General features: G+C 47.0%; 1 protein-coding gene across 1 annotated transcript in view; it reads right to left on the reverse strand.

Annotated features, from left to right (window-relative positions):
- Window positions 1-1,156: 1,156 nt before the first annotated feature.
- Window positions 1,157-16,705, reverse strand: part of FKBP1A (FKBP prolyl isomerase 1A) — a 43,932-nt gene continuing 28,383 nt past the window's right edge. The window contains exons 3-5 of the mRNA XM_063147442.1: window positions 5,491-5,603; window positions 3,495-3,659; window positions 1,157-2,215 (exon numbers count right to left, since the gene is read on the reverse strand). Coding sequence (XP_063003512.1) covers window positions 3,531-3,659; window positions 5,491-5,603 — 242 coding nt within the window. The 3' untranslated portion in view covers window positions 1,157-2,215; window positions 3,495-3,530. The remainder of the gene's footprint in view (window positions 2,216-3,494; window positions 3,660-5,490; window positions 5,604-16,705) is intronic.

Consider the following 16,705-nt stretch of genomic DNA (forward strand, 5'->3'; position numbering starts at 1 on the left):
ATCAAGTCCAACCCCCTGATCAGTGCAGGAATCCACCCTAAAGCATCCCTGACAGATGGTTGTCCAGCTGCCTCTTGAAGGCCTCTCGTGTGGGAGAGCCCACAACCTCCCTAGGTGACTGGTTCCATTATCGTACTGCTCTAACAGTTAGGAAGTTTTTCCTGATGTCCAGCTGGTATCTGGCTTCCTTTAACTTGAGCCCGTAATTCCGTGTCCTGCACTCTGGGAGGATTGAGAAGAGATCCTGGCCCTCCTCTGTGTGACAACCTTTTAAGGATTTGAAGAGTGCTATCATGTCTCCCCTCAATCTTCTCTTCTCCAGGCTAAACATGCCCAGTTCTTTCAGTCTCTCTTCATAGGGCTTTGTTTCCAGACCCCTGATCATCCTGGTTGCCCTCCTCTGAACACGCTCCAGTTTGTCTGCGTCCTTCTTGAATTGTGGAGCCCAGAACTGGACGCAATACTTTAGATGAGGCCGAATCAGTGCCGAATAGAGAGGAACCAGTACCTCATGTGATTTGGAAGCTATACTTCTATTAATGCAGCCCAAAACAGCATTTGCCTTTCTTGCAGCCATATCGCACTGTTGGCTCCTATTCAGCTTGCGATCTACAACAATTCCAAGATCCTTCTCATTTGTAGTATCTCTACAAACGAGATCTAGTATCTAGATCTCTCTCTCTCTCTCTCTCTATTAAAAGGACTCTACAGTAGCTGGAAGCTTGAGGAACCTGTGGTGGCTGAACAGGAGTTCCAAGGCTCTTTGAAAAGCAAAGAGACTTGACTATCACCCCACAATTAACTTCCAGAGGCCCAACAGTGGGAGAGAGAGCCAATGCCACCCTGAATCTTCTCATTGAGGATCCTGGGGTTCCCACGGGTTGGAAACCATTCTCTTGATGCAGTGAGAAACAACTCTGCCATTAAGCAGACAAAGGAGAAAAGCGAACACTCGGGGGGGGGACAGGCGAGTCTGCCCAAAATTTAGACCCAGCACGGCATGGAAGGTGGGATAAGTGTGATAAAATACACGCCACCGGGTCACGGAATGGAGGCAAACTGGCGCACAAAACGGTTTCACAAGGAACTCCCCGCCCCCCCTCCTCTTAGGCCAGAGCATCAAGCGGGGGAAAAATTCACAACCAGCAAACAGGAGTTGAGAAAAGCCAGCATAAAGCGTTTTTATTGCGATAATAAAACTCTATATGTTTACGTGGTGATGGTGTTGGTGGAGGAAGTGGCAGCGGCAATTCTCTTACCAAAATTCACTACATGGGAAAGAGGGGGGTCGGGGGGGGGGGGTCGGTAGGACGCCAGGAGGGGTCGGTGCATTGTACACGAGGCTGTTGCAAGCTGCGATGACCAGCATCAGATCTCAGTAAAGAACTCTCTAGCATATCCGCACTGATGGCTGGGGAGGTGGCAGGGATTTATCCCTTCGCCCTATGGTAAACAGCACCTTCATTGTTCTTGCATTTAGCTAGCCGTGGAATTCATACTGCTAAAGGTTAAAAATATCCTGAAAATCCAGTAGAAAACGCCACAGACCACGACGTTGGCAGGGGAAAAGGGGTCAATGACATGAGAGCAAGAACTGCCCCAGAGCAACACGGATGGTGCTATGTCACTGAAAACTGCCCCTTCCCCAAAATAGTAGTGAGAAGGGCGTGGGGGGGGAGAGAGGGGGGAGTCCCTTGTGGCCCCAAGTTTCAGGCAGAGAACCAGATCAACTCCTATGATTTACACGGCTTTTGGGATGAATCAGCCCTCAATAGCTCCTTAAACTGCTTTTGTATGGCTTTGCAGCAGCAAAATGATTTTTTTAATACAATAGATACTTCCAAAACAAAACAAAAGTTTGCCTTCTTCAAGCAATTATTCCTATATAATGTGAACCAATCAGTATATTTACTAGTAATGCTCAATCATACACAACTCAATCTACACCCAAAAACAAAAAACAAAAATAAGATTAAAGAACTTGACCCAAAAAAAAGAAAAAAAAAGCTGAGGTTTACAGCATGTCGCTTAAAAACGTCAAAAATCAGAGGAAAACGAGGAAGGAGAGTCAGAAGCGGAGCCGAGTGACCCAAAACATTCAAATCAGGGTGGATGGTTACACCAAGAGTGTAGTGGACAGCTGGGGAAAGCTCCATACAAATTCATGTGCATTCATCTTGAAGCAAAGATTTCTGGATTTCTCCATGTGCCAAACCTGTTCGGACAGAAGAGAACGCGCGTTAAGAGTCTGCCTTGGAAAGGAGGAAGGTTCCATCAACGGGGATTGTTTAGCTTGGAAAAAAGGAGGCCGAGGGGAGACCTGATAGAGGTGTGCAAAATTAGGCAGGGTGTGGAGAATGTGGACGGGGAGACATTTTTCTCCCTCTCTCAAAATACTAGAACCCAATGGGGTCATCATCCCATGATGGGTGGGAGATCCAGGACAAATACAAGGTAGTACTTCTTCACATAGCGCCTGCTCCCGGTATCCCCTGTGTGTCATTTGGATGTACAGGGATGATCCCGGGACGATCCAGGAGTCTTGCTATTTACTGTTTTACTCTGTACAGCACCATGTACATTGATGGTGCTATATAAATAAATAAATAAATAAATAAATAAATAAATAAATAAATAATAGGCCTGGTCTAGCCATGGCGTAAGATTGTTTAGCTTGGAAAAAGGAGGCTAAGGGGAGACCTGATAGAGGTGTACAAAATTAGGCATGGTGTGGAGAATGTGGACAGCGAGACATTTTTCTCCCTCTCTCAAAATACTAGAACCCAAAGGGGTCATCCCATGAAGCTGATGGGTGGGAGACCCAGGACAAATAAAAAGAAGGACTTCTTCTCACAGTGCATAGTTAAATTATGGAACTCACTACCACAAGATGAAGTGATGGCCACCCATCTGGATGGCTTCAAAAGGGGGGTTGGATCAATTCCTGGAGGCGAAGGCTATCCATGGGTACTAGCCCTGATGGTTGTGCGCTATCTCCAGCATTCAAGGCAGTAAGCCTGTGTGCACCAGTTGCTGGGGAACATGGGTGGGAGGGTGCTGTTGCACCATGTCCTGCCTTGTTGGTCGCTGGCCGACGGCTGGTTGGCCACTGTGTGAACTGAGTGCTGGACTAGCTGGACCCTTGGTCTGATCCAGCATCAGGGCACTTCTGATGTTCTAATGACTGTATGCCCAGCCTGGAAGGAGGAGTGGGGATCGCCAAAAGCCAGCGAGGCGGAGAAGAGCTGACAGAGGCCACTTGATCAAGGCGCAGCGTCTGTTAGTTGCAAAGGCAACTCTGTTCCGCTGCCAAGCCCAGCTTTGGCAGGAAGCTCTCCATCTCCTGCTATTACTTCTCATGGCAATTATTCACCCACTCTCAATGCAGGGCTTCCTGACACCTGCCTTCACTAAGCCATTGGGTTTCCCTCCCTCCCTCCCTCCACAGGCTTCAGTGAGCAGTACAACAGGAGTCTTCCAAGCCCATCACCTACCCCAGAGCAGGGAAATGGGAGGACCTGCGCCTCTTGTCATTCCATTTTGAGAAGCTCCACGTCAAAAATTAGAGTGGCGTTGGGTGGGATGATTCCCGGGTGGCCGGTAAGGCCGTAGGCGTAGTCTGGCGAGATGATCATCTTGGCCCGTTGGCCAACACTCATCTGTAAAAGGAAGACCAGACCATGAGGACAGACGCAAGTCCCTGTTTACAGCCCTAGAAAGTTGGGGAACCCAGCACGGCAGGGGCAAGGTGTACAACGGAGACGCCCCTGACAGCGAAATGCTCCCGGGATCCTTGCTGTGGCTGAGCGGTCATGACTAGGCCAAAGGCAAGACACATAAATAATCATGTTAACCCGCCTCTCCCTCTGGTTCGAGGAAGGGTACAACACAAATGCAAACACCATAAAATACATGTAACTAATTCAAACATTTAAAACTAATACATTATTAAAAGCAGCACATTATTAAAAAGCATCTTAACGTTCTACTCAATAGGCCTGCCGGAAGAGATCAGTCTTTATAGCTTTCTTAAATGCTAAAAGACTGTTTTGATGAGTCTCCTCCTGGGAGCAGCAGAAGGGAAGGTCCTCTGGGTGATACCGGTCAGCCTAGTTTTGGCTGGCTGAAGGAAATTCTTCCCAGAGGACCTGAGTGTGCGGGGCGGATTGTACGGGAGGAGGCGATCCTGCAGGTAGCCTGGACCTAAACCATGTAGGGCAGCCTTTCTCAACCTGGGGCGCTCCAGATGTGTTGGACTACAACTCCCAGAATGCCCCAGCCAGCTCTGCTGGCTGGGGCATTCTGGGAGATGCAGTCCAACACATCTGGAGGGCCCCAGGTTGAGAACCACTGATGTAGGGCTTTAAAGGTGATAACCAACACTTTATACTTCGCCCAGAAACTCATTGGCAGCCATATACTTAATGCATATATACCCCCCCTTCATCTTCCTACTTCCAACAATAAGGCCAAGACAGCTGTCAACAGTGAAGAGTGATGGGTACTCCACAATTATATTTGGTTTGCTCTCCAAAGGAGAGATGGTCCTCCACTGCATTTCAAGTCCATACCTCCGCTGTCTAATCATAGAATCATAGAATAGCAGAGTTGGAAGGGGCCTACAAGGCCATTGAGTCCAACCCCCTGCTCAAAGCAGGAATCTACCCTAAAGCATCCCTGACAGAGGGTTGTCCAGCTGCCTCTTGAAGGCCTCTAGTGTGGGAGAGCCCACAACCTCCCCAGGTAACTGATTCCATTGTCGTACTGCTCTAACAGTCAGGAAGTTTTTCCTGATGTCCAGCTGGAATCTGGTTTCCTTTAACTTGAGCCCGTTATTCCGTGTCCTGCACTCTGGGAGGATTGAGAAGAGATCCTGGCCCACCTCTGTGGGACAACCTTTTAAGTATTTGAAGAGTGCTCTCATGTCTCCCCTCAATCTTCTCTTCTCCAGGCTAAACCTGCCCAGTTCTTTCAGTCTCTCTTCATAGGGCTTTGTTTCCAGACCCCTGATCATCCTGGTTGCCCTCCTCTGAACACGCTCCAGCTTGTCTGCATCCTTCTTGAACTGTGGAGTCCAGAACTAGACGCAATACTCTAGATGAGGCCTAACCAGGGCCGAATAGAGAGGAACCAGGACTTCACGTGAGGTAGCGAACAGGACATCTGGATCTACCTATTGTGACTCAAACTCAAAATTGTGACGGAGGTGTGCAATTCATTCCCCACCGCTGAATTCCTTATTTGTGTGGACAGAGGTGGTTTTCTCAGAAGAACCTCACCGAGGTCACTCTCGCTGAATTCAGATGATGCAAACAAGCCCAGCCAGCCAACAGCAACTTTTATCATCCCAACTCTTCCAGCTGAATACCTTCCTGAAGGTGGGAGGATCCCTTTTCCACCCACAGCAGGAAATCCCACATCTGTTTAGCACCCACTGCCACCAGACTGTTTCCACAACTCCTGGTACCCTCCACAGTTGTCCCAACCTACCTGGGCAACCCCTTCTTCCCAGCCACGGATGACCTCCTGCTTGCCCATCACGAATTTGAATGGCTTGTTCCTGTCTCGAGAGGAGTCAAACTTTTTCCCATCTTCAAGCATACCTGGGGAGAAAAGGAAGCCCCACACCATCAAATATTTCCCAGAGCGGTTGTGCTAGCAAAGCAAACAAACGGGCACAAAAGGGAACTGGGGGGGGGGTGAGTGGGGATTTCAGATGACACTGTTCTAAGGAACTTTCCCAAATTTTCTACAGGACACACCGGAAATTTTGAGAAACCCTGAAAAAAAAACCACACACTACTCTTCTCTTTCAGAATGTGAAACGGGTTTTAAAACAAGATTTTAGGGTAGTATATGAAAAATGTAATGCAAGACAATCCACAGCATTAGAGAAAGGTGATTTCGGCTGATGGCTGGTACTGTTGCACTCATGTCCTGCTTGTTCATCCTTGGCCGATGGCTGGTTGGTCCCTGTGTGAACAGAGTGCTTGGCCAGATCTCCACTACTGCTTTAAAGCGCTTTATAACAGTTATAAAGTGCTTTAACTGCTTTAAAGCGCTATAAAACTGTTATAAAGTGCTTTAAAGCAATAGTGTAGATCCGGCCCTGGACTAGATGGACCCTTGGTCTGATCCAGCATCAGGGCACTTCTGATGTTCTCATGTATATCGATATTTAATGTCTTAAGCTTTTCTAAATTGCCCAGAGAGATTCAGCTATGGGGTGGTATAGAAATGTAAATTAATAATAATAATAATAATAATAATAATAATAATAATAACAACAACAACAACAGCAGCAGCAGCAGCAGCAGCAGCATTTTGAGGCTGCAATCCCATGATCTTTTAACTGGGAATAACCTACACTAAACTGAGTGGGCGAGTCTTCGGCTTGCTTCGGCTGTGGGGTGGTATATAAATGTAATAAATAAAATAAATTCTAAACAAACAGGCACAGGGTTGCTCTGCATAGTGTTACAAATACGCCAAATAGTAGAATTTTATTTGCTAATTTATAGATCATGTTGTTTATGTAGGTTAAATCAACAAAATAAGTTTAAGGTTTGGTAAGGAGTACGGCAGGGTTGTATACTCTCACCCTACCTATTCAACTTGTACGCAGAACACATCATGCGACGTGCTGGGCTTGACGAATCCAAGGCTGGAGTTAAAATTGCGGGAAGAAACATTAACAATCTCAGATAGGCAGATGATACTACTTTGATGGCTGAAAGCGAGGAGGAGCTGAGAAGCCTTATGATGAAGGTGAAAGAAGAAAGTGCAAAAGCTGGGTTGCAGTTAAACCTCAAAAAAACCAAGATTTTGGCAACCAGCTCGATTGATGACTGGCAAATAGAGGGAGAAAACGTGGAGGCAGTGACAGACTTTGTATTTCTGGGCGCAAAGATTACTGCAGACGCGGACTGCAGCCAGGAAGTCAGAAGACGTTTACTTCTTGGGAGGAGAGCAATGACAAATCTTGATAAAATAGTTAAGAGCAGAGACACCACACTGACAACAAAGGTCTGCATAGTTAAAGCAATGGTATTCCCCGTAGTAACCTATGGCTGCGAGAGCCGGACGTAAGGAAAGCTGAGCGAAGGAAGATAGATGCTTTTGAACTGTGGTGTTGGAGGAAAATTCTGAGAGTGCCGTGGACTGCAAGAAGATCAAACCAGTCCATACTCCAGGAAATAAAGCCAGACTGCTCCCTTGAGGGAATGGTATTAAAGGCAAAACTGAAGTACTTTGGCCACATAATGAGAAGACAGGATACCCTGGAGAAGAGGCTGATGCTAGGGAAAGTGGAAGGCAAAAGGAAGAGGGGCCGACCAAGGGCAAGACGGACGGATGATATTCTGGAGGTGACGGACTCGACCTTGGGGGAGCTAGGGGTGGCGACGGCCGACAGAAAGCTCTGCCGTGGGCTGGTCCATGAAGTCACGAAGAGTCGGAAGCGACCGAACGAATAAACAACAACAAAAAAGACAGCACTACATATACTTCAATTATTTTCAAATTTTACAGAGTTGAGGGGTTGTTGTTGTTGTTTTTTTTAAAAAAAGCGAAACGAAAAAGGGAAAACGTAATTCTCTCACCCACGGCTTCAGAATCTCCAGGAAAATTTTACATCTCAGATCTCTCTCATTATTAAGGTCAAGAGGACCCAAAGATCGTTCCTTTAGGAGGTGCCATGCCCCTTGTCAAAGCGGCAGGTGTGGTCTCTGCCAAAAGGGTCAATCCTGCAGCCCAATCCAGCCAGCCTTGGCTATTGCCAGCTAGGGAAGGGCAAAGGGTTGAGGAAACACGCGTGACTCAGACTTCTCCGAGTGCTTTGTCTACACCCTCCCGGGGGGGGGGGGAGAAGATATAAGCAACTGCCACAAAAATAAATCAGGCAGAACTCCAGCGCAGGATCAGCAACACTGCCTATACGTTCCCGAGCCCAATTCAAGGTGCTGGTTTTAACCTGTAAAGCCCTACATAGCTTGGGACCGCAATACCTGACGGAACGCCTTTCCCGACATGAACCTCCCCGTACACTGCGCTCAACATCTAAGGTCCTCCTCCGAGCGCCTACTCCAAGGGAAGCTCGGAGGATGGCAACAAGGGAGAGGGCCTTTTCGGTGGTGGCCCCTTGACTGTGGAATGATCTCCCTGACGAGGCTCGCCTGGCGCCAACACTGTTATCTTTCAGGCACCAGGTCAAGACTTTTCTCTTCTCCCAGGCATTTTAACAGCATTGAACAACGCTAAGTTTGTTTTTAATGGGCCCCAGAATTGTTGTTTTTAAATGGATACTGTTGTTTTTATACCGTTGTCTTTATGTTTTTGATGGTTTAAAACTTTGTATACTTTTTTTTAATGTTTACTGTTTTAAACTTTTGTAAACCGCCCAGAGAGCTTCGGCTACAGGGCGGTATATAAATGTAATAAATAAATACATAAATTGCAGAGCAGAGGCAAAGCAGCCTTATCTGCAAAGCATCACGGAAAAAAGTAAAAGCACAGTGCAGATACAGAAGCCACCTAACCACCCCAAAACAGCTCCACTAGGAGACACCGTATGAGAGGGGTAAGGGGACAGGGGAGATGCCACTGCCATCCGCATCACCCCAGAACAGGCTTTCAAATAAGCTGTGCTTGGCTCGATTTGGCCAACTTTCCCCATCCCTTGCGCTCAAGGGCATGCGGGATCAACCGGGTCAGCCATTTCCTTTTGCCAATCAGCTGCCAGGGGCTGCACAGCCGAGACAGACGCTTCCTACAACCCACCCACCCAGGAGCGAGTGGAAATCCCCCGGGCTCGCAGCTAGCGTGAGCTCAGACGCAGCGGGAGACGGCGGCACCCCCAAGACGCAACCAAGCCAACGAGATATGAACAGGTGCAGGAAATAGATTTTATTAAGTATAAACCTACCCTTCCTGTAGACATTCATAACTTTCTGGCTTCCCTTAAAGTGCACGCTGCTAATTGTGGCTGAACAAATACAACCAGCGCCCCCGCTCACATGCCCGACACAGCTTTCATCCAGTAAAATTACCCCAGTATACAGCTTCCGTTCTCCTTCGACTCAGGCTTTTTCCATCCCTCCTGTCTCTACAGCAAGGGGTAGGCAGCCCAGTGCCCTCACTTTGTTTTGGAATACAACTCCCATAAGCTACAGCCAGCATGCCCAATGACTGGGGATTGTGGGAATTGCAGTGCAACACTGGAGAGTACCAGATTTCCTAACCCTGCTCTATATTAATTGAGGGACAAACACTGCCTTGAAGAACCCAGCAATGTCTACACACACACACCTGTGTGTCCAAGACTGTGAGGCAGGTGGCTACTAGGAGCAGGGCCTTCTCCGCTGTGGCACCCCGGCTGTGGAATGAGCTCCCCAGAGAGGTCCGCCTGGCGCCTACACTGTACTCCTTTCGTTGCCAGCTGAAGACCTTTTTATTCTCTCAGTATTTTAACACTTAATTTTAACTTAAATTTAATTTTTACTGTTCTAACTCTGCATTTTAATCTTATATCAATTTTTGCTGCCTGGTGTTATCCTGGTTGTGCTTTTGATACTGTATTTTGTATTTGTGCTTTTAACCTGTTGGTTGTTTTATTATGGTTTTAATTTTTGTGAACCGCCCAGAGAGCTTCGGCTATTGGGCGGTATAAAAATGAAATAAATAAATAAATAAGCCTGACTGCTCCTGCCTCACAAAATGTTTAGCTAATTTGTCTTTTCCAACAGCTCTGAGTTTAGTTCTACCATATGATTTCTTAAACAGTTGTCAGATTTAAAGTTTTCAGTGTCATTTTGGACTTTATTTAGATTTTGCACTGCGCAATGCAGTATCGAACTGACTCTCTGTCCCACTGGCATAGCTTATTCTGCACCTTTTCAAGGTTGATCTTCCATCTCTGACTCCTCTCGAAACTATCTTGTTGTTGTTGTTTATTCGTTCAGTCGTTTCCGACTCTTCGTGACTTCATGGACCAGCCCACGCCAGAGCTTTCTGTCGGCTGTCGCCACCCCTAGCTCCCCCAAGGTCAAGTTTGTCACCTTCTACCTTCCACCTTTAAATTTTTCAGCTTCTTATTTATAGGCAGGTATGTCTTTTTCATATTTATAACCTTTTGATTCCTGCATGGAGTTGTGCTTCTCGGTCTCTATTCATTTAAACATTCCTCTTTCACTTTTAGGTTCCTCTGCCTTCCTTGTCCTCTCTTCAGCATGAGTGACCTGGAGCAGGAGTTCCTCCACACCTTCTAGTTTTGCCAGTTTCAGAACATTCTCCTCAAGAAGTCTCAAGGCGCAGACATCGTTATTTACATGAATAATGCTAATACCCAAATTCTGAAAATCTGAGAATTGGTAACCATTAGACTATTTTTAATCTCCTCTTTCTTAATTTTAAAATCTCCTTCTACAGCACCCTTCCAGCTCAGCTTTCAATGGCAACCCTATAGATTTTCTTTTCTTCCTTCTTTTCCGCTTCCTCAATATAGCTCTGCTCTACCATCTGCAGAGAAATTTCTCTTAGCTTCATGGCCTCTTCTTTCTCTAGAGCAGCCTTCCTTAACCTGGGGCGCTCCAGATGTGTTGGACTACAGCTCCCAGAATGCCCCAGCCAGCTCGGCTGGCTGGGGCATTCTGGGAGGTGCAGTCCAACACATCTGGAGCACCCCAGGTTGAGGAAGGCTGCTCTAGGGCATTGCCAGTCTCCAATTCCACCATCTATACCTAAAGATGGAAAATTACGGTAACCCTAACCTCCCACCCAATTACCGTATTTCTTCAATTCTAAGACACACTTTTCCCCCCATATAAACATCTCGAAAAACGGGGTATGTCTTAGAATCACGGGTGTGTCTTAGGGTTTGTTTGTTTTTCTGTTGGTGGTACTGAAATTAGTGTGCGTCTTACAATCGATGGCGTCTTACAATCGAAGAAATACGGTAACCCTAACCTCCCACCCAACTACCGTATTTCTTCAATTCTAAGATGCACTTTTCCCCCCATATAAACATCTCTAAAAACGGGGTGCGTCTTAGAATCGCGGATTTGTCTTAGGGTTTTTTTTTCTCTCTGTTGGTGGTACTGAAATTAGTGTGCGTCTTACAATCGATGGCGTCTTACAATCAAAGAAATACGGTAGTTGGTGTTCCTCAAATCAAAGGCCTTAGCTAGATCTACTGGTGTAGCAGGACGGAGGGGTGAAGGTCCCGTAATATTTTTATCACAAGATCTCCCCCTCTGTTCACACGTGGCGCACGACGACCTCAGAGGGAGAGGTGTCGCTACTGCCTTTTTTTAAAAAAAAAGTCAGCAGCGCACAAGTGCTCATGCGCAAAAGGTAAGTCGTTCGTCTAAAAATTTTAATTCCCCCCCATGGGTGCAGAGTTCCTGAGGAGCTCTGCGCCCCGTGCGCGGGTCCCGGGTCCTTGGACTCGATGGCCTTATAGGCCCCTTCCAACTCTACTATTCTATGATTCTATGAGGAGCTGTGACAAACCGTGATGCCCGGCCACATGTGCCATGGTCTCAGGCTCAGCCCAAGACCGGAGGAAAAAACGGGCTTAAAGGGATCATCTCTCCCTGATCCCCTGCGCATCATGTAGACAAACAGGAACGATTCCAGGAATCTCCCGGGATAAAGCCCCATCTAGCAAAGGCCAAAATCACATCTCGTCCAAATCATTAAACTATTAATGATTTGGACGAGGAGGTGCATGGAACGCTGATCAAATTTGCAGATGACACAAAATTGGGTGGGATAGCTCATACACCGGAAGACAGAAACAACCTTCAAAGTGATCTTGATAGGCTGGAGTGCTGGGCTGAAAAGATAAATGCCAAGTTCTACATTTAGGAAATAGAGACCAAAGGCACAGTTACAAGATGGGGGACACTTGGCTCAGCAATACTACAAACGAGAAGGATCTTGGAATTGTTGTAGATCACAAGCTGAATATGAGACGACAGTACGATATGGCTGCAAGAAAGGCAAATGCTGTTTTGGGCTGCATTAATAGAAGTAGAGCTTCCAAATCACGGGAGGTACTGGTTCTTCTCTATTCGGCCCTGGTTAGGCCTCATCTAGAGTATTGCGTCCAGTTCTGGGCTCCACAATTCAAGAAGGATGCAGACAAGCTGGAGTGTGTTCAGAGGAGGGCAACCAGGATGATCAGGGGTCTGGAAACAAAGCCCTATGAAGAGAGACTGAAAGAACTGGGCAGGTTTAGCCTGGAGAAGAGAAGATTGAGGGGAGACACGATAGCACTCTTCAAATACTTGAAAGGTTGTCACAGAGGAGGACCAGGATCTCTTCTTGATCCTCCCAGAGTGCAGGACACGGAATAACGGGCTCAAGTTAAAGGAAGCCAGATTCCGGCTGGACATCAGGAAAAACTTCCTGACTGTTAGAGCAGTACGACAATGGAACCAGGTACCTAGGGAGGTTGTGGGCTCTCCCACACTAGAGGCCTTCAAGAGGCAGCTGGACAGCCATCTGTCAGGGATGCTTTAGGGTGGATTCCTGCATTGAGCAAGGGGTTGGACTCAATGACCTTGTAGGCCCCTTCCAACTCTGCCATTCTATGATTCTATGATCTACAAAATGCCTTCTGGAACCCCTAGCTCAGAGTTCTGCATTAAAGCAGAAGCGTGGAAGGAAAAGGAATTGCAACACGGGAATTTTGTCACCAGCAGTTTTAGCATACTCATCTGGGATGAGCCGTGGTCATCATGACTGGTAGCACCTCTCCAGGATTTCAGGAAGGAATTTTTACAGTCCTACCTGGAGTTGGGACTTTTGGCATGCAAAGCAAGCGCTCTACCACTGAGCCATGGACCTTCCTCATGCAGAGCCAAGGATAGCCATCTTGCATTATCTCCACAGAAACGACACACAGCTCTATTTCTCCTTTTCATCTTCAGCAGGAGAGGCTGTGGATGTGTTGAACCAGTGCCTGGCTGCAACAATGGACTGGATGAGGGCTATTAAACTGAGACTCAATCCAGACAAGACTGAGATGCTGTTAGTAGGTGACTCCGCTGACAGGATGGGGGGTGTTCTACCGGTTCTGGATGGGATTGCACTCACCCTGAAGGAGCGGGTTCGTAGCTTGGGGGTTCTTTTAGATCCATCATTGTCACTTGAGGCTCAGGTGACCTCAGTGGCACGGAGTGCCTTCTACAAACTCCGGTTGGTGGCCCAGCTACGCCCCTATCTAGACAGGGATAACCTGGCTTCAGTTGTCCATGCTCTGGTAACCTCCAAGTTAGATTACTGCCACACACTCTATGTAGGGCTGCCTTTGAAGACAGTTCGGAAGCTGCAGCTCATGCAAAATGCAGCAGCCAGATTGATTTCGGGAACCAGAAGGTTCGACCATATAACACCTGCTCTGGTCCGCTTGCACTGGCTGCCTGTATGTTTCCGAGCCCAATTCAAGATGCTGGTTTTGACCTAAAAAGCCTTACACGGCTTGGGACCACAATACCTGATGGAACGCCTCTCCCGAAGTGAATATACCCGGTCACTACGTTCAACATCTAAGCTCCTCCTCCGGGTGCCTGCTCGGAGTGTGGCAACGAGGGATAGGGCCTTTTCGGTGGTGGCCCCCAGACTGTGGAATGATCTCCCTGACGAGGCTCGCCTGGCGCCAACGCTGCTATCTTTCCGGCGCCAGGTTGACTTTCCTCTTTGCCCAGGCATATGGCGGCACATCTTAATCACCCACATGTTTAGTTTTTTTAATGGTTTTTAATGTTTTATGTTCTGCATTTTAAAATTTTGTATACTTGTTTTTATCCCAATTTTAGAATTTCTGTAAACCGCCCAGAGAGCCCTGGCTATGGGAGCGGTATATAAGTGCAATAAATAAATAAACAAATAAATAAGATCCGTGTGCCCGGCAAGTGTTGTACTTGCTGAACAAGCACATCCAAGAACCGAAAGAGAATAAATTCTGCAATGCCCAGTAATCTCCCTGCAGCAAAACATGAGCAAAATACTAACTGTTCCTTGCCCATGTCGGAATTCTCCATCAAGTACAGGTCCCCAATAAATCTACATTTAACTACAGAGCTCTTAGAAACTTTTCACCCAAGATAAAGGCTGTAAGCCACCAAATAAGCTACTTAAAACCACAGAGCAATGCATCTTAGGTACAAAGGAAATTGTTGTGTTCACCAAACCGGAACACTGCACCCTGGGAGGGGAAGAGAGACTTCAGAGCACACTCAAGGTTTCCTATTAAGAGAATTACAAGCCAGCGTGATAAATCATTGTTATGGTTTAAAAAAAGAATTTGGAACTAGCAAGACAGAACTTTACTTTAGATAAAGTAAAGTTCTGTCTTGCTAGTTCCAAATTCTTTTTTGAACACGAAATAAACCAAACATCCAAAGATAATTTCCAGAGGGCAGGCATGCTAGTCTACTGCAAAACCCCACAGCACCTTAAAAATTAGTTGCGAAAAGCTTATTCAAAACAGGCCACATACTATACTGGGGTCTGACTTTACCAACAGGGGCTCCCATAAGCTCTGACAATTTGAAAAGTCTCCATACACAAAGAGTATGGCCTCGTGTGGCGCAGAGCAGTAAAGCAGCAGTTTCTGCAGCCGAAACTCTCCCCACGGCCTGAGTTCGATCCCAGTGGAAGCTGGTTCTCAGGCAGCCGGCTCGGGTCGACTCAGCCTTCCATCCTCCCGAGGTCGGTAAAATGAGTACCCAGCTAGCTGGGAGAAAGGTAATCACGGCCGGGGAAGGCAACGGCAAACCACCCCGCTATGAGGCCTGCCAAGAAAACGTCAGCGAAAGCTGGCGTCCCTCCAAGAGTCAGTAATGACTCAGTGCTTGCACGAGAGGTTCCTTTCCTTTCCTTCCATACACAAAGGCAATTTCAGTAGCGCAATACTTTATCGTCTACTTTTTAAAATGAAAATCAGTGATAGTACCAGCTCTCAGATGTACCAGATTTCATCACAGCTCAATTTAAACCGAATCTAGGCAATCTCCCCACTCCACACACCCCTAAAAACGCAAACTTCGTATTGTTCTGCCATAATGGGTGCCTACTCCGAGAGAGGCTCGGAGTGTGGCAACGAGGGACAGGGCCTTTTCGGTGGTGGCCCCCAGACTATGGAATGATCTCCCTGACGAGGCTCGCCTGGCGCCAACGCTGCTATCTTTCCGGCGCCAGGTTAAGACTTTCCTCTTTGCCCAGGCATATGGCGGCACATCTTAATCACCCACATGTTTAATTTTTTAACGGTTTTTAATGCTTTATGTGTGTATGTTCTGTGTTTTAGAATTTTAAATTTTGTATGCTTGTTTTAATCTTAATTTTAGAATTTCTGTAAACCGCCCAGAGAGCCCTGGCTATGGGAGCGGTATATAAGTGCAATAAATAAATAAAATAAATAAATAAATATAAAATAAATGTCCCACTCTCAAAGCCAGGCGATTAATAATCTACCTGCAAAAGCATTAGGCTGGAACAGATCTACAGTGTTTGCTACATTCTCGATAGCTGAATATCAGTAAGAAACCTAACCGTGGAACGAATGACCCCGGATTACCAGGAATTAAGACAGGAAACTGTTCACTGCATGAAAATAATATTCTGGGAGAAGCCTAAATGCCACAACGCACATTGCGAGGCAGTTTCATTGTGATCACGAGAGTCAGCAAATCGCTGTCTACAGGAAGTGGGGGGAGAGAGAGAGAAAGCCGAGACACAAAAGGATAAATATTGTGTCTCTTCTTGGAAAACCAGTCCAGGATCACGTTATCGCGGTATCCACAGCATCTGAGCTGAAACCGAATAGGAAGCAGCAGGAAAAGCGGCTCACAGATGTGTCTCTACACGGATTCCACTAGTGGAGGAAAACGTACAAAGGGGAATAAGGCAAACAAAAGCATTACGTCGGGGGAATTGGCACTTACATGAAGCCCACAGCCAGAAGCACCGAGGGCTTGAAGGCGGGTGGGCTGCTGCCCTTAGAGGAGCTATATAGCAACCCAAGCCTACAAATCAAGAATCTTTTTTAAAAAAAGGGGTGGATTCCTGCATTGAGCAGGGGGTTGGACTAGATGGCCTTGTAGGACCCTTCCAACTCTGCTATTCTATGATTCTATGATTTATCAGGCCCGGTCTGCTTTAAGTGCCATCAGTGTGCCTTCATGCCCCAGGCAAAAGCTATCCTTTCAGTCTATTAAAAACAGAATCGTTATCCTCATAGAATCATAGTATAGCAGAGTTGGAAGGGGCCTACAAGGCCATCGAGTCCAACCCCCTGCTCAATGCAGGAATCCACCCTAAAGCATCCCTGACAGAGGGTTGTCCAGCTGCCTCTTGAAGGCCTCTAGTGTGGGAGAGCCCACCACCTCCCTAGGTAACTGATTCCATTGTCATACTGCTCTAACAGTCAGGAAGTTTTTCCTGATGTCCAGCTGGAATCTGGCTTCCTTTAACTTGAGCCCGTTATTCCGTGTCCTGCACTCTGGGAGGATCAAGAAGAGATCCTGGCCCTCCTCTTTGTGACAACCTTTCAAGTATTTGAAGAGTGCTCTCATGTCTCCTCTCAATCTTCTCTTCTCCAGGCTAAACATGCCCAGTTCTTTCAGTCTCTCTTCATAGGGCTTCGTTTCCAGACCCCTGATCATCCTGGTTGCCCTCCTCTGAACACGCTCCAGCTTGT

This window comes from Elgaria multicarinata, chromosome 1 (genome assembly GCF_023053635.1).
Source record: "Elgaria multicarinata webbii isolate HBS135686 ecotype San Diego chromosome 1, rElgMul1.1.pri, whole genome shotgun sequence".
Lineage (NCBI taxonomy): Eukaryota > Metazoa > Chordata > Lepidosauria > Squamata > Anguidae > Elgaria > Elgaria multicarinata.